This window comes from Myotis myotis, unplaced genomic scaffold (assembly GCF_014108235.1).
Source record: "Myotis myotis isolate mMyoMyo1 unplaced genomic scaffold, mMyoMyo1.p scaffold_m19_p_7, whole genome shotgun sequence".
In the NCBI taxonomy this organism is placed as follows: domain Eukaryota; kingdom Metazoa; phylum Chordata; class Mammalia; order Chiroptera; family Vespertilionidae; genus Myotis; species Myotis myotis.
This window is the reverse complement of record NW_023416379.1, coordinates 88,227,517-88,251,166: the sequence shown is the minus strand read 5'-3', so window position 1 is coordinate 88,251,166 and position 23,650 is coordinate 88,227,517. Positions and strand designations below refer to the sequence as shown.

Below are 23,650 nucleotides of genomic sequence, written 5' to 3'. Positions count from 1 at the left end.
GCCACGGCCCAGGAAAGAAGAGGCAGGTGGTGTGTGAGAATCCCCTTACCAGGTGGGACAGGCAGGGCAGCTGGGGATGCGCTAGTCTATTTTAACCCGGAGCTTCACTCCACACCCCTCTACTGCTCTGTACTCCGGAGGACGGCCTCGTTCTCTCTTTTTCAGGTTTCCGTCTTATACGTGAACTTGACAGGGAGCAGGCGCCCACCCGGCAGTGACAAGCACAGGTGTGCGGGCAAATGCCACTGCGAAGCCCGTTAGAAGACGGCAGCGTTTCCCGAGAAATGGACAGCAGACACTCACAGACACGAGATTGCTCTTTTTCTCTCCCCCAAGAAGCGTGGTTGATTGGTTGTTTTTAAAACTGTACATTTTACTGTACTTTTTTTTTTTTTTTTTTAGCAAAGGAGAAGATTGGCATTTATATTCTGACCACAGGAATGATGCTTTCCTAACCCAAGTCAGAAACATGACAGACACACGCAAGTACATATCATGTCACGACAGAGCTCGGAGCCACTGACGGGAACAGACGCCTGGTTCCCCCTCCCCGTGTCCACCGCTTCCCCTCGGGTGTCTGAACCCAAAGGCAGAAAGAAAGGTGGTGTTTGGGGTCACTTCTTCAATGGCTACATTTTGAAAGGCTGAGTGAGAAAGGTGCAGAGAAGAGAGAGAGGAGGAAACGGGTCGGGGAGGAGGGAGGTGGGGGATGTTTCAGGTCCCCTCTGTGGGTGCCTCCATGACGGGGGATGGCCTGTGCTCTGGCACAGGGACTGGCCTGGGAAACTAACGTATGGTCTCAGGAAGAGACTGGCCTCGTCGTGAATGACCTTGTCAGGACCGGAAAGGGACTGGGGAGGGCAGAGAGTCACAGGAAGAGTGAAAACAGGAGGTAGCGGGAAGGTGAGGCGAGGGGAAAGGGAGGGAGTGGGAAGGAAGGGTGAAGGCATGGGGTTCGGAGGCTCCTGGGCTGGAGCCAGAAGGCAATCCTGCATAGACAGTCCCCACCCTCCTGTGTGCTCTGGGCTGGGGTGGGGGCCACAGCTCAGCTCCAGGCCTGGGCCCATCAGGACTTTCCAGCCCCAGACAGACTCACCTGTATGCTCTGTATGCTGTGTGGTTGGCAAGTAGAAGAAGGAGGGAGAAGGACAAGAGAGCAATGGTGGAGGCATGGGAGGGGGAGAATGAGTTGGGGAGACCAGTGAGAGGTAGTGCGTTGGCAATGCGGAGAGGCCTGGAACGGAGGCCGGGAGAGAGAGATGAGGCAAGTCCTTCCGAGGCTCCGAGGGCGGTGTCTCCCCGGCCACGTCTCTGTGGGAGGGTGGGGTTGGTCCCACGTGGAGGGAGCCCATGTGCCCCTCCCATCACCATCGTGTCATTTCCACACACGGGCCCTGCTCAGAGATGGCATCGAGGGAAGGCCCCCCACACCCCACCCTGAGCCAGCTCCTTCAGGAACAAACAGAGGACAGACTCTATTCACAGACATGCCCTGGTCAGGGTGCAGACCTGGGAACAGACGCCCCATCCCCCCGGGGAAGGCTGCCTTGGCCTCTGTGCTGGCGTGGTCACTAGCTCACAGTGTGACCTTGGGCAAGTCCCTTCTGCTCGGGGGGCGGGGAGAAAGGGTTATGGGGATAATTGCAAGCACCTTTTCCAGCTTCAAAACCACGACACTGGAAAGGCTCGGCTCTCCCTGCAAAGCCTCTAGGGTCCCCCATGCGCAGCAGGAGGGGGAGGGGCTGCTCCACCAGCCTGTGCGCCCTGGGGCGCCGAGCTGGAGACCTCACATTTAAAGCCATGGGAGCTCATGAGTCCTTGGAACTGGAATGGCCCGGTGCAACCCAGTATTTTGTGATTTAGGGACTGAAGTCCAAAGAGAGGAAAGGACCCCCAGCCCCCAGTGTTTTCAGCTGGTTGACTCGATGGTGGCTCTGGGACCCTGCCTCAGAGCGTTGGACTCAAAGTCCAGCTCCTTATGGCAACCCACCCTGCCTTCCTTACGAAGTCCTCTTGGCCCACCACATGCTCATGGGGACTTCCTGTCCCAGCTCCCACCCAAAGAGGCACAAATCCCAAAGGAACTCCAAGAGCTTATATCCCTCAGGCCCGGAGCCTCAGAACCCCGGCCCCTCTCCTGGACATGGGGAGTCTTGGAAGCCACCTGGGGTTTAAGCTGATGTGATGGATGTGGACAGTCATGTGTGAGAGCAAGAGAAGCTGGGTCAGTTATGGGGGTCACTCAACCCTCCAACTGTGGGGACGGCTGTGAATAATAAGGGGTCTCCCCCAAACACACGTGGAACCACCATCCGCCTCTTCTCTCCATTGGCAGTGACGGCCAACACAGGGCCCCGGCACTGACTCTCAGATGGAGAGCAAACTCCCCGTTATCTGTGTGAGTGAAGAGGGGGTGCTTGGGAAGTGGGAGAAAATAAATTAACCAATAAAAACAACACCAGAACCGGAAGCATCCAACGCGCTTGCTTATCCGCTGCATTTGTGACTGGAGAGGCGAGTGTCGGCCTTTCCAAACCCTCAGGGCTCATCTGACACTTGGTGGTCAAGTCGCTTTCCCTGAGCACACCCTGCTGGGCAGGGGGTGGGGGGCAGGCCTGGGAGGTGCTGGGGGAGTTGACAGTGAGACTCAACTGTCCCTGGATGTAAACATCACCATGGAAACCCCACAAAGACTTGCCAGTAAAGATTCCCCTTCCACCTGCAGGAGGAGGACACCCCGAGCCTACACCGTGCTCTCCATCACCCACTCGGAGCTGCCAAACGTGCCCCGGGCCCCCACAAGGTCACTCTCCTCAAAGGGCAAGAGCATGCCATTGACGGAGAGGCTGCGCTTCGTCCAGATGTTCGAGACCCTCCGAGGGGGGCTGTAGCCACCCGGGGCGCCCCCTCCTGCTGCCACCGCTGCAGCTGCGAAGTCACCCATGTCGAAGGAATGGCTGCGTTTGGCCTTGCCCTCCAGGGGCAGGGGGAGCAGGCTCCTGGCCCGGGCCGCAGGTGGTCCCAGCAGCGGCTCTCGGTCCGAGTGGTGGCCCCTGGCCGGTGTCTCAGACCCTCTCCCGCCAGGAGTCCTGGAGTCCAGCAGCTCCTCCCTTCTCTGACTCTTGAGGTCCAGGGAGGCGAAGGCCCCCATCAGGCGGTCAAGGTTGGGCTTGGGGCGCGGGGCAGGGGGCGGGAGCCTCCAGGGCCCCCGCCCCAGCGCCCCGGCCTCCCCGCTGCCCAGGGAGCTGGAGGAAGAGGAGTCACTGGCCCGGGCCAGGCTGGGACTGAAATCCAGCAGCTCATTGCGCACCACCACCTTGGGCGGCCCTGGGGCCGGGGCGGGGGCCCCGCTGGGCACACCCCCCACAGCGGGCAGCTGCGCCCCATTGGTCTGTGAGTGCACGTTGCTGACCGTGGCGGCCACCATCTTGCCGGGGGCGTCGTGGTTGCAGACCTTGTAGCGCACCAGGAGGATGATGATGAAGACCAGCAGTGTGGCGACGATGATGCCGCCGATGACCAGGATCATGGTGCCGCCCAGGATCTGGCTGTGCATGGACTGGCACTGCGGGTAGTCGGCCTTGGTGAAGAACTGGGCGCAGCCCACGATGTTGGTGGCCGTGAGCGTCGTGGCCGTGTCGTCCCACATGGCCAGCACGCACAGGTCGTAGCCGGTCCCGGACACCAGGTTGTTGACCACGAAGGCCTTGTTGGAAGCTGGGATCATCCTGGGGTGGGTGGGGGGCACAGAGGGCAGCGGTGGCAGGGACAGCAGAGTGGTGGGGGTCAGAGGCAGAAACAGAGGGGGGTTGACATAGGACAGATGGAGAAGTGGGGGCGAGAGAGACACAGGGACACAGTATGAGGCAGCGCAGGAGACGGACAGGTGACGAGACAGGGAAGGGAGAGGTGGGGCAGGCAGGGGAGGGGAGCATAGGGCATAGTGCAGGAGTCAGATGCGAGGAGAAGGCCCCAGGTAAGAACCAGGGAAAGACAGGCCGAGTGAAGAGGGAAGTGAGGGAGTCAAGGGTAGGCGTGCCGGAGGGAGATGTCCACAGACATCAGCGGTCAACGTGGGAACCACCCGCAGAGGTGGGAGTAAAGGCAGGGGAGTGGAAAGCAGAGGCAGGGAAGGAGTTCAGAGATGGAGGCACAGAGAAGAAAGGAGAGAGCCAGCAGAGATGAGGGAGGAAGCACAGGGAGGGCAGAGGGAGACACAGAGGCAGAGGTTAAAGGCCTGAGAAGCAGCAGAAATTAAACAAAGGGACCCTCCCTCCTGCCTCCTGCCCCAGCCCGGCTTCTGCCATGTCTGCTGCAAATATCCCCGAGGCTCCTGGGAAGGGGAAGGAGTGAGAGTCAGGCCCTGGGCCAGGCCACCTGAAGCTTGATCCCCCCTTGTCCTGTCCTTGGAGGCTCATCAACATTGACAAAGCCTCCTCTCGGGGTCCTGAGCTGTACTCAGGGGTCCCTGAACCACAGACAAGGCCCTGACCTCAGGCCAGATGGCCGTCATGCCTGGGGAGGGGAAGGTGTGCGGGACAAAGTGGGAGCCGGGCAATGTTGAAGACTAGAGGGTGATTCTCCTTCCCAGAAGGAAGGACGGTTCTCCAGCACAGCCACAGCTGGCCGGGGGCATCTGACGAGACCTGCAGAAAGAGGTGCTCTGGCCGGGGAGGCCTCCAAGGGCCCCTCCACCTTAGGGGAGGGTCTGATGGAGCAGCGGTCTCCCCACAGTGGGACCCTCTACGGTAACCTGGGCCGGTCCTACCTGGACGCCAACCCTGATCGCTGAGCCCTCGTTCAGGTATCACACCTGTGCTGTTTCCAGAGAGGATGCTGTTACCCATAAACCCTCCTGCAGGAATACACATTGCCCTCAGCCGAGGGTGCCTTGTCCCCCTCTACAGCCTTCACAGAGCCCCCTGCTTCCAGGGGCCCTCCGTTCTCCTGCCTCTGCTATTCAAGGGCTCCATCAGCAGCCGTCAACTCCTCAAACCCAGAGCCAGGCAGCTTAATTGAGACCTCAACTATGAAATTCCAGGGCTAAGAACTTCCACCAGGGAAGCCCGCATCGGGGAGGGGAGCTGACAGGCAGGTATTGACATCCCGTCAGCACAGCCTGGAAGCTCTGCCTCCCTCCTCACCTGCCCAGCTGCTCTGCTGGGGACACCAAATGGAGAGCCCTTCGTCCCCCCCTCACCCTGAGCCCATAGCTGCAGAGCTAGGGGCAAAAGGGGCAGGATCCACAGCCTGAGCCTGGGACATTGGGGAACCCTGTGCTCTCATGTCAGGGAAGCGGAACGGCCGAGATTCAGAGAGGCTGTGTCTTGCCCGAGGTCACACAGCTGAGCGGGTAGGGTGGGGCAGTTGGGACTTGAACACCAGCTAGTAGTTCCACAGTCTGGGCTTGCTCCTCACCACAGGACAGCCATGGACATTGTTCCTCGTCTCTGAAAGCCATCTGCTTGCGGCCTGTCAGCCACCTCCTTCCCTGGATCAGCGTTCAGCGGCCCCTGTGCCTCACACTCCTCCACCAGCAGGTCTCGGGCTTTCGGGCAATCTCTGGGCAGAGCCGCAGGAGCCCTCTGTGGCCAGTGCTACGGGCCCACTTCCTTCCCCTCGGGGTCATGTTGCAAGTTAGAGAGGCGGGAGCCACCACACCCAGAACAGGGGCAAAGGCCCAGGGTGGCTGGGGGCCAGGCTGTCAGTGCCCTGTGCCCGCCATTTCACTGAGTCCCGCAGCAACTTCCTGAGGTGGCCCCTGATGGGCTCCTCCTCCTGCAGACGGAACCGACTCTGGGGTCAGGAAGCAACATAACTGGCAGAGCTGGCGCTCAAGCCCAGGCAGCCTGGCTCTTGTCCACTGAGTCACCGCACTCTGCCCCTCATTGGGCACGAGCAATGTGAGAGCAGGTCCCTTGGGGATGGGGATGGGCCAGGTGTTTATTGAACCCATTATGTGACAAGGTTTCCACATTCTGTTGCATTTATTGTTCACAACAACCTCAGGACCCAGGAGGTGATCCGCGGGCCCAGAAATCATCTCACTGTTTAAACCATCTTCTCTTAGGAAGCAGGGCCTGATACTACTGCTACTACTAATACCAATACTAATACCAACACCAATACCAATACCAATTCTAATATCAATACTAATACTAATGCTAATAGCAATAGCAATACCAATACTAATACCAACACCAATACCAATACCAATTCTAATATCAATACTAATACTAATGCTAATAGCAATAGCAATACCAATACTAATACCAACACCAGCACCAATAGCAATATCATTTCTAATACTAATACCAATACCAATACTAATGAAGAGGAGTAATTAACACTGAGGCCTGACTCCGTGCCAGGCAATTGTCTGAGACCTTTAAGAGGATTGATACTCATTTCATCCTCCCTACAGTTGTTGGGGAGGTCGTCCTGTTACTATCCTCTCCCTTTTACAGATATAGAACCTGGACAGAAAGGCTACGCGTCTGCCTAGTGGCACTCCAGTAAGTGGCAGAGCTGGGATCTGGGCAGGCAGCCTGCCCCCAGCACCTCTGGTCCCGACTGCTGTGCCAGGCAGCCACCGCCCTGTTCTCTGCCTGTTCTCTACCTGTGACTGCGAGGGGCTCTGCCTGGCCTCTCTCCCCCCTGCCTCCCAGTTAGGGAAAGCAAGCTGTGATGGAGCGCAGCTGGGCTGTGCCACCAATGCTGGTGTGAGAGGGCTGACCCTTGGCACCCAGGTGAAGGGTCAGGCTTGGAAAAGCCTCACACAAGAATTGGCCTAAGAAGAAAGCTGCTCCTGGTTCGTGTGTGTGTGTGTGTGCGCGCGCATGCACGCTCACGCTTGCTTACAGGAGAGTGGCAGCCAGGTGGCTCACTACAGCCTCTGGCAGTCATGTTTGCCTTCACCAATAAGGGCACTAACCAGTGATGACAGGCGCCACGTGCTAACCTTGTGCTCTGAAGTTTACATGCTTTCCTCTCCTGACAACCCTGAGGAGGGACTCGTTCCCATTTAGGGGAGGAGGGAGCTCAGCAGCTCTCACTCTCTGGGGGCCCTGGTGCAGCTGAGGGCAGCTCTGGATCCACTAGATCTCAGAGCCCACACACCTAGAAGCAAGACCACTCCCTCCTCCAGGCAGCAGAAAGAACGCACTGCACGAGAGAGCCGTGTGAAACGGGCACTACTCAGACTCCAGGACCGACCGCAACTCATCTCCTGCCCATGGGGTCTTGTCCACCCCCTCATGGGCCCCACTGGACCAACCACTGAATCCCAGGCCAGGTCTGGATCCTGGATCAACCTTCCTTCCCACCCACATCCCCCCGGCCCCCTGGCTGGCAGTCCCCCTCTGGGCTTCTCCACACTCACACTTTGGCTCAGGCCTCACGTCTCTGGTCTGGATGAATGCAGCAGCCTCCCAGCCAGCTTCGCCACCTCTGGCCGTGCCCCTCGCCCACGGAGACCCCCTCCAAGGGCTGCCCATGACCTCAAAGGCACAGCCCAAGCCCCGGAGATGAGCGCCCACACCTGGCTTCCCACCACATTCTTTAGGGAAACATTGCAGATCGGTCAGGCTTTTCAGGGCAGGAAACCCACTCCCAGAGCGATGCTAAGACTTTACTCACAAGAGGACTCATTACCAAGGGGTGGGTGGGGGTGGGGGACCACGAGGGAATGTGCAATAACTCATGGTTGGCAGCAGCCAAGCTGTTACCCTCTCTAGCCCAAGCATACCAGGGGAGGTCACCCAACCCAGAAAAGAGAGAGAATCATGCAGCCCCATTCTACTCAGTGCAGCCCACAGCCAGATGCTGGTCCATGAGCTGTTATTTCCTGGTTCATGAACAGACAGGACAGAAATGGAGAGTAAGCACTGGGGAAGGGTCACCGCAAGTTGGCACTGATGGTGACAGCCAAGTGCACAACCCCTTTCCCTGGTAGTTTATTTCTATTATTTCCTACAAGAGCACCAGTCTGCCCTGGATGGGGGAGGCAGCTCCAGCCCTTCGCTGTGAGCAGCTGGAGCAGCACCTCTCTGGGCAGCGTTTCTCGGCCGGGGCACGATTGGTACCTCAGCTGAGTGATTCTTGGTCTTGGCGGCTGGCTGTCCTGTGCACTGGAGAATGTCTCAGCATCCCGGCCCCGCCCCACAGGAGGCCAGTAGCATCTCCAGTTGTGACAACCAGAGGTGTGTCCAGGCACTGCTCCATGTCGTCTGGGGGAGAATCACCCCTGTCAGGACACACTGGGGAATTTAGACCAGGGGCAGGGGCAGCCAGGGGCAACCTCAGAGCATGGGAACCAGACCAAGAGTACCCTGGCCCCACCCTCTTCCCTCCGCCCACTCCTCTGCTCCTGTCCCCAGGGCTGAACCCAGCCAGAAGCCAGAGTTCATGGCTGCACACTAGTCAGCCTCCCAGGGCACCCAGCAGGGTGGAGGAGGGGAGTGGACAGAGAGGCAAGCGATGATTTCTGGCACCACCGCTGTCACAGACTCAAATCACGAGAGGCCCCTTCCCGTCACACAAACGGGTGACATTTCTGTTCTCGGAAACCATGAATTGCTATTTTAAGTTGAGTTGCTCCGATGTGTTAAATTTAATTAAGCTCACACGCTCTAAAACACAATTTAAAACTGCAACCCCAAGACTTGCCCAGGGAAAACAACAGGGGCGTAAGAGGCTGCTTCTGAGTGGCTTCCCTCCCCCCCCCCCCCCCCGCCATTAATGTTCATTTGGCATTTCTCCATTCGATTTAACACTAGCAAACACATCTACAGATGAGATCTACAGCTGATACCAGAGGTTTAAGAAGAAATCACAGCATCCTGGCCATTCTACTGCTTGCTCTCAGACCCGGCTTCCTTTGGCCTGCCCCATCCGCCTGATAAGGAACTACATTTCCCAGGCCCCCTTGCCTTTGCCCAGGCTCCTTTGCCCTCAGGCTTCCAGATAGAGTTGGCCAGTGGAACTCTAGGAGGAAGACTGGAGGAGGGTAGGAAGGGGGGGGGGGCGGGGGGGTTCCCTGCTGGCTCCTGAAACTGCTCTGTGATCCCAGTTTCCGGGGTTCTCCCTCCTTCCAAATGGATTTGGAGCTCAGGCTCTGGTCACACCATCTCCTCCATGTCCCTCCATCCTCGGCGGGAGTGGTGGGTGTTAGTGGCTTTGGGCTGCAGTGATGTCCTCAGTGCCTCACTGTCCCCCTGGCTGACCCCTCAGCAATTCCATCCCCCATACAATCCAACCCCCGCACTGAGTCCCCTCTTAGATGTAGGGGGTCCTTTTATCCCGACTGCATCCTGGGTGACACAGGAGATAAACGTTACAGGACAAGAATATTCTACCTATTGCCCTAGCCAGGTCGCTCAGTGGTTAGAGCATCGGCCTCAGAGCTAAGGGTCTGGGGTTTGATTCCAGTCAAAGCATGTACTTCCGTTGTGGGTTTGATCCCCACCCTCAGTTGGGGCATGTGAGGGAGGCGGCCAATCAATGTGTCTCCTCTCCCTCTGCACCCACCCCCCCTTCCCTCCCTTCTACTCTGTGTGAAAATCAATGGGAAAAATATCCTTGGGTGAGGATTAAAAGAAAAAGGAGACTCTGCTACCTGTTAATTTATCCTCTTCTCCCCACACTCTGGGAAAAGACTGGCGTCACTTCCTGTCAGCAGCAGCCCATCGCGGCCTAAGCTGGAGGCCTTAGGAAGCAGGCTGACGCCCTCTCTGAATCTCTCCTCACTCCCCAAACCATCTCTGGAGCCTTTGCAGGAGCAGCCCCTCTTCCTGGAGACCTCTGATCTCTCCTCCACCTGGTGACCTCATCCCTCCTTCAAGGCCTGACCCCGCCCAGACCTGCTCCTGCTCTCTCCTCCCGCAGCCATTGCCTTTGGCGGAGCCCTCGTCCATGTGGTGTCTCCCATGAGGCCACGCTCTGCGCCTTATTCATCCTTGTATCTCCACTGCCAATCACGATGTCTGACTAGGAGTCACCGCTGAGCAAATATTTACCCTGCGGTTGCGCACTGAATGAAGAGCGCTGTGTTAGACCTGAAGGCCTATGCGCGTGTAAGATGTCCTCATTTCAGCACGATGGCTGGCTAACGGTGACTCCCAGGCACCGCTGTGCGGAGGTTTTCCAGAGGCGGTTTTCTGTAACTCCGAGTTCACTGCAGGGGCTCCTGACAACATTTACGGATGTGATGGGGGTGTGTGGGGTGTGTGAGTGTGGGTGTGTAGATGAATGTGTGTATATGTGGCACAGTGTGCGGTGGTATGTCTGTGTGTCTAAGTATCATCTGAGAGCTGAGTGTGTGTGTGTGTGTGTGTGTGTGAGAGAGAGAGAGAGAGAGAGAGAGAGAGAGAGAGAGAGAGAGAGAAAATGGATGTTGTGTTCACTTATATATGGTTGGGAAGGTTCGGACCCCAGGCAATGCTAGTCCCTGCTTTGCCCCTCTCCCACCCAGTCCCCTACCCCGCCTCCCAGGCTCCCATGCCTCTCCTGACACTTCTGAGGTGACTCCCCTTGTGACCTCTTCCAGAGACACCTGCAGGCCAAGCCCGCTCCTTCCTAATTGCTACCATTAAAGGCGGTTGGGGCTCCCGGAATGGGAACAGGAGAGGTTCTAGGAGTGGCCACCTGAAGCCTGTGAGCTGACTCCCAAGTCCACTCTCCCCTCTCCTGGGCTCACTCAGACCACACTCCCAGGCTCCCTTGCAGGTCGGGGTGCCCAAGTGCTGACTCCTGGCAAGTGGATGAGGTGGCAGCAGTGTGTGCGACCTCGGGCCAGGCCTTCAGAGAGAGGGAGCGCCTGCCTCTCCTCCTCCTTGCCCCCTGCTGGCTGCACCCTAGGCGTGTGACCCCCTGACCACGCAGAGGACAAGGCCAAGAGGGTGGAAGCCTAGCGCCCGCGTCTCAGTGAGGAAGGCTTCCTGACTGCGGGTGTCCTGCTGGCTCCTAGGACCAGGACTCGATTCGGTTGTGCTTCAGCCTTTATGCGCTCACAGCCATTAGCCTCTTCTGACTCACAGCCCCTGCAGATAAGACAGGGAACCTGCAGAGTTTGATGCACGAGGTGAGTGACGGACAGGAGCCGATGAGTGTGTATTCGTGGAAGAAATGGATGCCTACACAAGAAACGTAGTCAGCAAATGCCACCTCTGTCATCTCAGCCCCCACCCCCTCAGCTGCCCCAGCACAGCCACTTTGCAGGGGCCCTCCCCTCCCCTCCCCATCAGGGACGCACCAGAGCTGCTCACTGCCCAGGCCCGAATTTGGAGAAGGCCCGTCCAGCTCCACCCACCCCCACCCCGACTTCGCTGGCTCTGCACCCTCATTACTGGCTCTTCAAGACGCTCAGTCCTGCCAAGCTCTTCGACCGGATGAGATCTCAGGGCACATGAAAGGGCCTCGTTAGTCCCAGGCGCGGCCCAGGCTGGCCAGCCTGCCCTTTTCCTGAGAGCCCCGGAGGGCCTGCTCTTCCCTCAGGCTGCAGGAGGCGTGCAGACGTGGCCGGTCTGCCTTGCACACAGTTTATTGAGCTCTTCCCCTGTGCTGAGTGCTTGACCCACAGGCCTCTTTGCTTCTGCACCCTGTCTCTGAGGTAGGAATAATGACCCCACTTTACAGATGAAGAAACTGAGGCCAAGGCAGGGGGCTCACCGGCTCCAGTGCATGCTGGAACGGGGCTGAGCTAGTGCTGAAAGCCAGGTCTGCCAGGCGCGGAGCGGGGTCCCCCCAGACTGGACTGCCTTGAACTGAATGGAGAGGAATCGGGTTTTAGCAGGAAGCAGGTCTCAGCGTTAGGCTAACTGTTTGATGGCGACTGCAAATATTTATCTTCCTGCGATGACAGCTAAGATGTATCGAACTCTTACTATGTCAAGCAGCTTTGAGTAATCTGCATGTATCCACTAACTTAATCCTCATGGCAAATCTACCAGGGCTGGCCTCGCCCCGCCAGCAAGCAGAGGAGCCACACTCAGCCCGTGGACATGCGGAGGCAGCGCCCAGCACCCCTCCCACAGGCCCAGGTCAGGCCTGCAGAGGAGCTCACTCATGGGAGGGTGCTGTATGAAGGAGAGGGCTCTCCTGAGCCAAAGGAAACACACCTCTGATCCTGGAGGTCCAGGCCTCGGGCCTTGAGGCTGGCAACCCTGAGCCAGCTAGACACGGGACGTGGGCAGCACTGGTCCAGACTGTGCAGGACGGCATCGCGGCTTCACCCCCACAGCAGGACAGGCTTTCTGCCCCGTGTGGGTTGGGAAGTCTCTCTCAGAAGACACGTGGCAACAGTGTTAGTGAATCCCTGGCTCACAGTAGACAGGAAGTCAGGCCTCAGGGAGCCACACCGCCAAGGCTGCCCCGCTCACCTCCCAGTGAGGATTCCCTGGTGACAGGTGAGGAAGTGCCTGCAGAGGCACTGCCTGTGCTCCTGCCTCAGGCTGTGGCAGATCAGGTGGCCTTGGGGGTGGGGGGTGGGGGAGGGGGTTGGTAAATGGCCAGCCCTGTGTGGCTGAGACAATACTGTGGCTCCTGCATGGAGGGGATAACGCCAGGAGGTCAGAGCGTGCGTGCTGGCACTGACCGCAGTGCACAGTGTTCAAGGCCCAGAACACTCACTTGCCAGCTGTGTGACCTTGCAAGCCACGTGGTCTCTCTGTAAGGGGAAGAGGTGACGGGCCTCCCTCACAGTCGGTGCCTGGTCCACAGTGAGTGCTGTGTGTGCCAGTGACTGTGAGTGCGGAGTCACCTCGTCCCAACGAGCAGACAGGAGTCTAGCAGGCGTGAGGGTAAATAGGATTTTAACTAGCCAGGCGGTCACACAGGTGCCTGCCCAGCTCAGGGCAGCTGGCTATGACCTGGCTGTGTATCTGGGCCAAGGCTGCAGCCCCGGCCTCCCCCAGCCCAGGTGCTGCCCTGCCTGACTCACCAGGAAGTCTACGGCTCTTTCCATTCTCTCTGCCACCTCCATTTACAGAGCACAGGACGCTGGGCTGCGAGGGCCCGCCAGTCCCTCCCTAACAGGCTCCTCTGGCTGTCAGCACGCCACCCGCCTCCAGGGGCACGCCAGGCAGCCCACCCCAGCTGCACACACCCCTCCTGGCTCAGAATCCCCGCTCACATGGGGCGGTGGTGACAGCTGCTGCCTCCTCCAACTCCCCAGCCCAACCCCATGGGGACGCCCAGAACAAGGTGTTTCTTTCTTTAACATGTGTCGGTAGTTCCCACATTGCGCGCAGCAGCTCTCTCACCCCACTGCGAGCCTTCATTTCTCCCCAGTTACCGCTCGTATCCCCCCCCATTGTTCCTCAGGCTCAGCTCCCAGCCTGTGTCTCCTCTCATCACACACCAGTGTGTCTTTGGCCCTCCTTTCTTAGGAGATCTGAGCACATGGAACTGAGTCAGACCCCACATTCCCCCAAGCAGACATCACATTTCCGGTGAGGCCCGCGGGAAGCTGCATCCCATCTGGGCTTCCACTGAGCGGGCTGTCAATGGACACGCCCTGGGGTTGCTATCCAGCCATTTGCAACCATTCTGTTCCTTGAGTGGCATTTCCACCACAGCAGGCGGAGAGACCCAGGGGTGCTCCCCACCCAAGGCATCGCTCTCTCTCTCTCTCTCTTACTCTCCCCCCCCCCCCCAATCCAAGTTTCTACGAATGTGGAACTTTTCTCTGTATTTAACTGTCTTTAGCTCCCAGTCCCCAAGAACTGGGTCGGCAAGTCTCAGGGGAAGGGAGTAAGCCTTGCAATCAAACAAATCTCTCTGAAGGCTGATTCTGCCCCTGATGGCCCGCGTGCCTCGGGATCATTTTCCCTCTCTCTGAACCTCAGTTTGCTCACCTGTGAAATGGGGACAGCAGTGCCAACCTCCTGGGCTGAGTGTGAGAAATAGGTATAGTGGGGTGGACACGGCGGCCCCTTCTGTTCCCCTCCCAGGCCCACTTGGTGCCCCGACGACTATGATGATGACAATGAGAGTTGTCATTTCTCTCCTTGGGGAGCTGAGAAAAGCCTGCTCGATAACAACTCATCACTTACAGGAAAAATGCAGAAGGTGTCAGACCAATTACACTGCCCGTCATTGGAAACAGAGGAGGATGCAGAATAAAGATTCCCCACCAGCAGCATCCAGAACACACAGAGCCCAAGTCCCTGCACCCAATGACGAACCTAACCAGACAGCTCTCCCCAGTCAGCAGATCCATAATGCCATGGGGGCGCCACCCAGGGGCAAACTCACCTGCAGCACCAACCTCCTCAAAATGCTCTCCCAGGCTCTCCCAGCTGCACACACACTAACATGAGAACAACACAGAGAGCACAGGGCCCTGCACGTGGATCACAAGCAGAGTCCAGGAGCGTCCATATCCCATAATGCCGCGTTCTGACGCACGTCACAGCATTCGGAAAACTGGAGGACGTTGTGTGAAGTGACATAAGACAGACACAAAAGGACATGCACTGTACGTCTCCACTTACTACCATACAAGGCACCAGGGGGTCATATTCATAGAGACAGAAAGGAGGGGGCAGGGGAGGGGGAGGGGAGTTGGTGTGTAATGGGCACCGAGTTTCAGTTTGGGAGGATGAGAAAGTCGTGGAGATGGATGGTGGTGATGGTGCCCAACAATGTGAATGAACTTAATGCCACTGAAACACACACTTAAAAATGGTTAAAACAGTAAAATTTATGTTCTGTACATTTTAGCACAACTTTCAAAATGGCAAAAAAAAAATTCATCACAAAGCAAATTCTGCCAGGCGGGCAGGACGGGCAGAGGCTGCTGGAAACACATCTGTGGCTCAGTCACCCTCGGCAGGGGCTTCTTGGTCCTGCTGCCCATGGGCTGGGTTGGGCCTGTCAGATTGGGGCTGCGAGGCAGCACTGGGGAGGGACAGGAGGCAGGGAGGTGGCCCCTGGCCATATGCCTGTCCTCTTGACTGAAGAACAGGGCAGTTCCAGAGCAGAGTGTGGCACGAGTCACATGTTTGGGCAAAGAGGTTGCGGGAAATAAAGCGTGGGGGTTCGCAGCATCCGCGTGGTGCCAGCTGGGCCTGGGTTCAAATTCTGCTCTGCCCATGACCAGCTGTGTGGCCTGGGACAGAATACTCAGCCCTCTCTGCCTCAGTTACTAGGAACTCTAGGACCTACGTGTAGGACTGTTGTCAGGATTATGAGGGAAGTTGTGTTAAACACTTGGCACAATGCTTGGCAATCAGTGAGAGAGCACTAGGTTTTGTTTCAGTGACAACAGTAGAGTCACCGATGACCCCTATAGAAGAAACCAGCCAGGAGGAAATGAAGTCTTCGCTCATTTCAAGGATGCGTTTTGGGGGCCTGCCTTTTCCCGCAGTCATAATCCCCTCCTCCGTCAAATCAGAAGCGCCTTGAAGAAATGAATGGGGGCAACCCCGGGTTGAATTTGTGCCATGGTGACACAAGCTTACGGACTGTGCGATGTCGGTAAGTCACCGTGCATCTCTGGGCCTCACTCAGTTTTCTCGCCTGCAGAATGGGTTAATAATATCGACCACAGGGCATCCTTAGGGAAATGAAATACGATATTTGTTCAGTAATGAGTTCAGTGACGACGGCGTGTTTATGCAAGAGAAAGCAGCCATGATGATGCTTGATTTGGTGTCTGAAAGAACAGGTTCAAATCCGGGCCCACCATCGGCCAGCTGAGCCATTTTGAACAAGGAGATGGCCTTCTTGGATTCTCAGCTCTCTCATCTGTCCAATGGGAGTGATGACACTGCTGCCCAGTCCATAGACTGGGTGGGAAAACCTGCACAGTGTGTGTCCTTGGACGCAGTATGGAGGTAAAGCATTCACAGGTGGGAACTGTCATCTTTCATAACGGGGCACTCAGCACACGCATGAATGAGGGACTGAGACACTGACGGGCACTTCCCTGAGGGCTGCTCCATGCCTCGCATCTGGAGGTGGGACTCCCGGGGAGTGGCCTGCTGACGCCTGGTGCGCTTGCCCATCACCTCACCGGCAGACAGAGCCCTTCCCGCCAGTGGTCAGGAGGCGCCCGCTCAGCACTTCTCTGGGCTGTGCTTCTGCGGATCCTCCCTGGACACCAGGGCCTCCCCGAGCCGCTGGCCAGGAAGGGACGAATCTGGACCGGGGACAGGAATGACCTCGGTGCGAGGCCTCAGGTGGGCAGCGGGGAGGCTGCTCTGTCCCACCAAGTCAGGGCTCTGACCCGATCCCAACCCTGGAGCCTGAGGGAAGGAGGACGGCGGAGCAGAGCTGTGCCCACCCTCCAAATATCCTCAGGTCCAAGCTGAAGGGACAAGGCTTTGGGCCTGGCTCTGTCCCAGACTTGCTGTGGCCATGGGCCAATCACTTCCTTCTCCATGCTTCTGTGCCCAATTCTGACATCCGAGAATTCCACCAAAGCATCACCCAGAGGCGGGGGTGACAGGAGCAAGGGGGTGCAGCAGCAGGGCAGGTGGGGGACACAGCCAGCAAAGGGTTGAGGGAGTTGGGGCAGCGGGTCCCTAGCCCTCAGAGCACACAGGATCTGGCACCAGAGTGACCTGGGCTCTGGGCTCAACTCCTGACGCGCAAGTTCCTGGTCTCGCCTGCATGACTCAATTTCCCAGGGATTCAGTCTCATTTGTAAAAGCAGTTTGCAAACCTAACTTCCAGACGCGTGTGAGGATTAGGAATGATGCCCGCGGAGCCCTGGCACGCGACATAGGCCCAATAAGTCACAGCTATACGGCAGGTCATTGCAGAACGCCGCTTCCTCTAATGCTGCTTCGCGCTCTAACGTTCATGAGGTGCTGCAGGGACTTAACTCTTTATTTATATCCGCTCGCCTGTGGGGAAATTGGATTGTTATGCATCATTTCACTCGTTGCAGAACCCATCGACAACGTTAAGCGAGGGCTTACTGTACACGGTGAATGTTTACCTACTTTATCACCTATCATCTGCCTGCCTGTCTGTCTGTCTATTGGTCATCTATCCATCATTACCGTCATCTTTTTAGTAGGGAACACTAACACCATCCAACCCCCATCTCCTGGCAAGATCTCCTGCAGGGCAGGTGAGCTGCCTGGGGGCACCGGTCGGTCACCTTGGGGTTCAGGGTGTCTGGGAGGCACAGGAAGTGGAGCCTCACTATGGGACTTACTTGTTAGCCAGGAGCTGCAGGTGAGGCTGGCCTGGCCTGGAGGTGCCTTGTCCTGGTTTTGACGGAGAATAACTTAAAATAGCAGTTTTACTCTCTTCCCCTTTCCTAGCCCCCTCCAAGCCCGAGGACAGCCAGCTCCTGTGGGGACAATCAGCACAGAGAGGAGCCACTACGCGCACTCAGTTGCCCTGCAGGATGGCCACGTGGGTCTGGGATCCTAGTGTGGACGTAATCGTGTGAGCCAGTCACATGTGAGTAAACCCCATGTGAGTAAACCACGTGTGAATCAATCACAGACCCTCGCATCTGTGCTTTCTGGGAGTCTCTCCAGCACTTTGCTGGGGGGCGTGGATCTGAGGCCTCAGGACTGGCCTGCTCTTCTGCTCCCGGTCGGGCTGGGAGAGGCCATGCCGGAATCACAGGGAGCAGGGGTGAGGAGGACCGCCCCTGTCCCTCCCCACACAGGCAGGTGGAGGGTGAAGCCCAGCAGGAGCCAGTGGCCAGCGTGTGAGTGAGTTCCGTGTGTGTGTATATGAGTGAGTGCCCATTGGCCAGTGTGTGTGAGTATGAGCGTGTGCCTATTGGCCAGAGTGAGTGACTGTAGTGTGTGTGAGTATGAGTAGAAGCAACCCTGGTGTGTGAGCAAGGCCGAGAGGAGGGTGTTGGCCGGAGGCTGTGAGTGTATGCAAGCCCTGTAATGAGGGGAGCATCTGAACGAGTCCGTGTGCTGGAGAAAATGTCCTTGCAGGGGCCTGCATGGCTGTGATCTGGCCCCACCACCCCCTGCCCCATCTCCTAGACTGCCCCTCGCCCTCTCTGCTGCAGCCACCCTGGCCCTTGCTGCTCCTTAGACACACTCCAGCTTGGGGCCTCGCCTTGGCTGTTCCTTCTGCCTCGAATGCCCTCCCCACAGAGCTCTGCTTAGCTCACCTCCTTCAAGTCTTTGCCAAGTCTCCCCTCAGTGAGGCCTGCCCAGCCCACTGTGTAAAACTGCCATTTGCCCGCCACCCCAAGCCTGACCCCCGCTGCTGTGTCTTCTTTGCACGGGCGTATTGCCTCCCCACCCCTCTGTAATTTACTCACTCATCGGGCCCGCACCCGTTTCCCACAGGACGAGGTTCTCCACGTTGTTCTGTTCACGGATGCGTCCCAAGCTCCCAGAATGGCAGCACTTACTCATTTTGCAGCATATCTGCCTCTGGTTTCACATTTCTAACGTGGAGACGAGAATAGAAGCCATCCACTCCACCGAGTTGCTGGGCAGATTAAGCGAATGAATACTGAGAGCGCCGAGAACGGTGCCTGGCACCCAGGTCCATACTGTTGGCTGTTACTACCCGCCCCCCCCCCCCCCCCCCCCCCCCCCAGCCTGGCGTGGGGATTCAGTGCGTGATCCGTGGGGAGGCCCAGCACCGGCCGGTCAGGCGGATGGCGGTGCCTCATAAACACGTCTCACCTCACTCCCACCCCAGCCCCTCAGTTTCTGGGAAGGAACATGCCCTGACCTCCCCAGTCCTGGAACCCATTTTCCTGGATGCCCTTGGGGTTAGGAAGTTGGTAACAGGACATGTATTACTTTTAAAAAAAATCAGGAGGCCCAGTCAGCGTGGCTCAGTGGTTGAGCCTCGACCTATGAACCAGGAGGTCACGGTTTGATTCCCGGTCAGGCACATGCCCAGGTTGTGGGCTCCATCTCCACCAATCATTCTCTCTCATCATTAATGTCTCTATCTCTCTTTCCCTTTCCCTTCCTCCCTGAAATCAATAAATATATATTTTTAAAAAATCAGGGGGAAGCAAGCCCCCAGCCTGCCCCACCCAGGGCTGCACAGCTTCCTGATCCTCTAGGTAGTTAATGGAACATGACCCTGACCGATAAACATATTCTTTAGGGGGCAGGGGGTGGGGTGGGTTGAGATGACTGCAGCTTGGACTGCACAGGGCTGAGCTCTGGCCTGGGACTCCAGTGCCTGATTCTCCCCCCAGCTCTGCAGCTTCCAACACCAACAGGCTGTATGAACTGGCGCAAGTCCTGTCCCCATCTGGGTCCCTGCTCTTCCTGGGTAAGGGGCTGGGATCAGTCCATTCTAAGTTTTCTCCAGGCTCATCCATTCATCCACTAAGTCTCCATGGAGCCCTTCTTGTGTCTCAGTGCTGCCTTAGGTATGGGACACAGCAATGACCATGAGACGCAAGTCCCTGCCCCGTGAGCTGACCTTGGTGGGGAGAGTGGGGGACAGCAAATGAGAACCACATCAGTAAATTATGAAGTATGTGGAAAAGCGGGGCGCGCTACGGACAAAAAGAAAAGCATCACGGGGTGAGAGAGGGTGAACGTGCTGAGGCATAGGAGGGCAGTCCCAGCTCTAAGTGGGGTGGTCGGGGGTAACCTTATTAAAAGGGTGACATATTTATTTATTTATTTATTATTTTTTAAATCCTCACCCAAGTATGTTTTATATTGACTTTAGAGAGAAGAAGGGGGAGAGGGAGGAGAGAGAGAGAGAGAGAGAGAGAGAGAGAGAGAGAGAAAGGAAATATGGATGTGAGAGAGAAACATCGATTAGTTGCCTCCTTTATACATCCTGAGCAGGGATCAAACCCTCACCTAGTATGTGCCCTGACTGGGAACCGAACCTGCAATCTTTTGGTAGAGGTCCAGGAGGACACTCCAACCAACTGAGCCACCCGGCCAGGCTAAAAGGGCGACATTTGAGGTGAGGGCCTACATTCTAGGAACCTGTGAATCTCAGTGACTCCTGTCCCATTCCAGAGAGAGCACGTGGGGGCCCGGGGAGTCCCGGGGTCTTCCTTCGCTACGTCCTGAGCACCCTGATCCCAGCTGCCCAGCAGGTGACGGACGGAAGACAGATCAGCCACGCTCCCAGAAGTGGGGAGTGATCTGCCGCTGTCCTTATTCACACTCCAATATTTCATGGCTCCCGGGGCTCTGATGGAAGAAATATGGCCTCTTATTCTTCACTTTACTTAAGACTCAAGGTCAATGGCCCAGCTGTGATCTATCAGCTGCTCCCTCCACCGGACATCCGTGAGCCAGGGAGCCCGGTGGCTGTCAGAGATTCAGGTGCCACCCTCCAGCCCTGCTCACCTGCCTGCCCCTCGGCGTTGGGCCTGGGATCTGCTGGCCGGGCGGTGAGGGTCACGGTGGCCCTGGGGGATGGTGGCTCAGTGAGGGCAGAGACCAAGACATACATCTCTCTTCTCTTCCCTGAACACACTCCATCCCTGGGATTGAACCCATGACCCAGGTTTCATTTCAGTCCCTGGAGCAGGCAGCTGTGGGGAGGCTGGGCAGCTAGGTTTCAAATGGCAGTGTGTAAATTAGAACGCCCAGTGCATGGCCATCAGTTTTCTCAGCGTGGGGAAGGGATGAAAGACACGCGTCAGCCCACCCACCTCCATGGAGTCCCGCAGGCCCGCAGGCAGCCGAGCCTGCCTCTTTCAGAGAAGCCGTGGTTTTGCTCGTCAGACGTTGCCTGCACTGCCGGGAGGTTCTCCCACTGTCCACTGCGACCCCTCCCCACGCACCCACTGTTTCCTCTTGCTCCCCCTTCTGTGTGGGCTGGTTCCCACTTCTGTGTCCTTACGGGGGTTCTGAGTGACAGTGGCTGACCGTGTGGGTTCCTTAATAGACGAGGCAGCTGGGAAGGGGCAGGCGGCATCTCTCTCCTCTCCATGTTGGGAGGAAGAGGAGTGGTCAAGAGCTCTCTCTGGAGCACAGCCAGCCTGGGTTTGGGATCTGGTCCTGCCACTTCCAAGCTGGGAGGCCTTGTGTAGCTGACTCACCTTCCTAAACCCAGAGATTCCTACCCTGTAGAGAGGTCTTAAGAGTAACAGCTGCCTCCCCAGGGTGTGTGTGTGGCTGGTGCCCTGGGAAAACGCACAGGAAGTACTCAGATGCTAAGGTACATGACCAGTGTGTCAAGGTGCTGACCCTGGAGCCAGCCAGCCTGGCTTCAAATCCCAGGCAGGACACCCCGGGCAGGCCACGTAACCAGTTTGCACCTCAGTTTTCTCATCCCCCAAATCAAAATAATAACTGCATCTTCTTGATCAGGATGCGGAAAGAATTAAATGAGTTAATAAATGGCAGCCACTCAGCGTAGAGCCTGACACGTGCTAACTTCTCAGAAAGGCTGGCTCTTATCGGCATCCTCCTTAGGGTAGGAGAAACCCCCTGCATTCACTTGGCTCTTTGACCTAATTCCCATCCATTGGTTTGTGATTTATAATCCATTTACTTTCAGCCAAAGATAGGAAGTGACTTGCAACATACAAACCTGTATAAAATGAGACAAGGTTTTAAAATGTTATAGGACAGATCACACACACACAAAGAATAAAGAAAGAAGAAAGTGTGAACTAAAGGCCCTGGGCCCCAGGCGGGTTAGTTGTGACATCCACGCGCTAAGTTCAGTTATAACTCCCACCTGCCCACTAGGCTGCTACGCAGTCTTGCCACTCCGTCTAGGGAGCAGTGGAGGCAGGAGGGCGTGCTGGCCTTAGGGCAGTGGTTCTCAACCTTCCTAATGCCGCGACCCTTTACAGATTGAACATAATTAAAGCATAGTGATTAATCATAAAACAATATGTAATCATATACGTGTTTTCCGATGGTCTTAGGCGACCCCTGTGAAAGGGTCGTTCGACCTCCAAAGGGGTCGCGACCCACAGGTTGAGAACCGCTGCCTTAGAGCCATGCGAAGGGGCCACTTTGCTAGAGGCACACTGTCTTTACGGGACTTGAACCCTGGGATGGCAGAGTGGACTGAGCTGCCTTCAGCTGAAGGGCCCCCTCCGCCCAGGAGGGACGGCCTCAGGCCACTTTGCTCTGGCCAGGCCACACCCAGCACACTGTCCACTGATGGACCCCACACGCGCAGAGGGATGGCAAGCCTGGCACATCTGAGGCACCGACCAGGAGATGCACCATAGGACACACCCTTTTCTGATCCAGAGAGAAGCATAGCAGCCCTGTGCATGCAGCGCCTCTCACATCTCTCCACTGATAAGCTCCTTCTCTACCTCCCGAGTCACCTCCTCCAGGAAGGCTTCCCTGATCTTCTGGTCTAGGTCAGGCCCCAGGACCTTTCTCTCTCTCTCTCTCTCTCTCTCTCTCTCTCTCTCTCTCTCTCTCTCTCTCACACACACACACACACACCACTTATCACAGCTGCAGGTACTGAATCATTCACTAGTCAAGTACATTTCACTAGTCAAGCACATAGCCCTTTAAAGTCTGCCTCCCCGGGAAATGGGAGCTGCAGGAGGCCAGGTGTGTCCTGTTCAGGGCCATCTTCCCTGAGTGGCCCCGCCCTGACATTATAAACATAAAATAAATACCTCCTGAATGACTAAAGGTGAAAGGCAAGAATGGAGGAAGGCAGGAAGGGAGGATGTTGAATATGGAAAAAATATATAGCATTAGATGAGCCATGAGAGTCATCTGCAAAAATTACATGGCCACACTATGGAAGAAGAATTTGGCTTCTTCCTGAAGAGAGGGAAGGCAGAATTGACGGGAGGGGGTGGAGCCAGAGGGATCTGGGCTCTGTGATAAGGAAACCTTCTCAGCGAGAGCACCCAGCATGGTGTAGGCTCTGGGACAACAGGAGGGGGAGTGTCTTGTGTCTGGAAGTTATCTCCCACATGGGGCCAGTCGGCATCGCAGGGAAGGTAAGCGTGGGGGTGATGGGTAAGAGGTGTGTGGGCATCATAAGATTCACAAAGAAAGGAGAGGGCAGGCCTGGGTGACCTGGAACTGTCTCTTTCTCACTCTTGATCTTTTTTTCAATCTGAGAGAGTAGCCAGAAGTGGGCCCATTTTAAAGATCAAAGAACAGAGTCCAAGAGCGTTGTGATGAGTGAAATAGCTGGACTAGTCCCAAGACCTTGGCTTCCCCTCCCTCTCCCTGAGCTCTCTCAAGCCCTTGGCCACGTCAACACAGGGGAACTGGGCTTGGAGACAGACTTACGGCCCCTTCCTAACCCCTCCCTCCTGACTTGGGGACCTTCCTTATGTGCTCCATCATGTATACCCTCTGTTGGACAGTCCCAGAGGAAACCACTTCGGCAGCTCCCTGGTCTCTACCCATGACAGATGCAAAGAACTGCACCTGTAATGGTAGAATCTCAGGCCCTCTAATCCTCCGGGAAGGAAGTACTAGGGCTGGAGTCCTGGCCCTCGGGCACCTCTAGGCAGGATGGGGGAGAGCAGGTGTGGGTGTGAACCTGGGCCTGGGTGCTTTCCCAGCATCAGGGAGGCAGCTGCCACCCACTCACTCTGGCCGCACGACAAGCATCCTTCCAGGCCCTGCCGAGCCACCCCAGGAATTTTAAACGTCCCCCTTGGTCCACTCAGACCTTGTTTTGAGTGACAGTCAAAGCCGCCTTGAGAGCAGCCGTCGGCACTGTCTCACACACAGTGGCATTTGAAGGGCGGGAAAAATCTCTGTTCAATGCC

The 23,650-nt window shown here is 56.8% G+C and overlaps 1 protein-coding gene across 1 annotated transcript in view; it reads right to left on the bottom strand.

Moving 5' to 3' along the window:
- Window positions 1-414: 414 nt before the first annotated feature.
- The window catches only part of LRFN2 (leucine rich repeat and fibronectin type III domain containing 2), a 186,079-nt gene continuing 162,843 nt past the window's right edge, over window positions 415-23,650 (bottom strand). Inside the window, exon 3 of the mRNA XM_036315964.1 lies at window positions 415-3,728. Coding sequence (XP_036171857.1) covers window positions 2,744-3,728 — 985 coding nt within the window. The 3' untranslated portion in view covers window positions 415-2,743. The remainder of the gene's footprint in view (window positions 3,729-23,650) is intronic.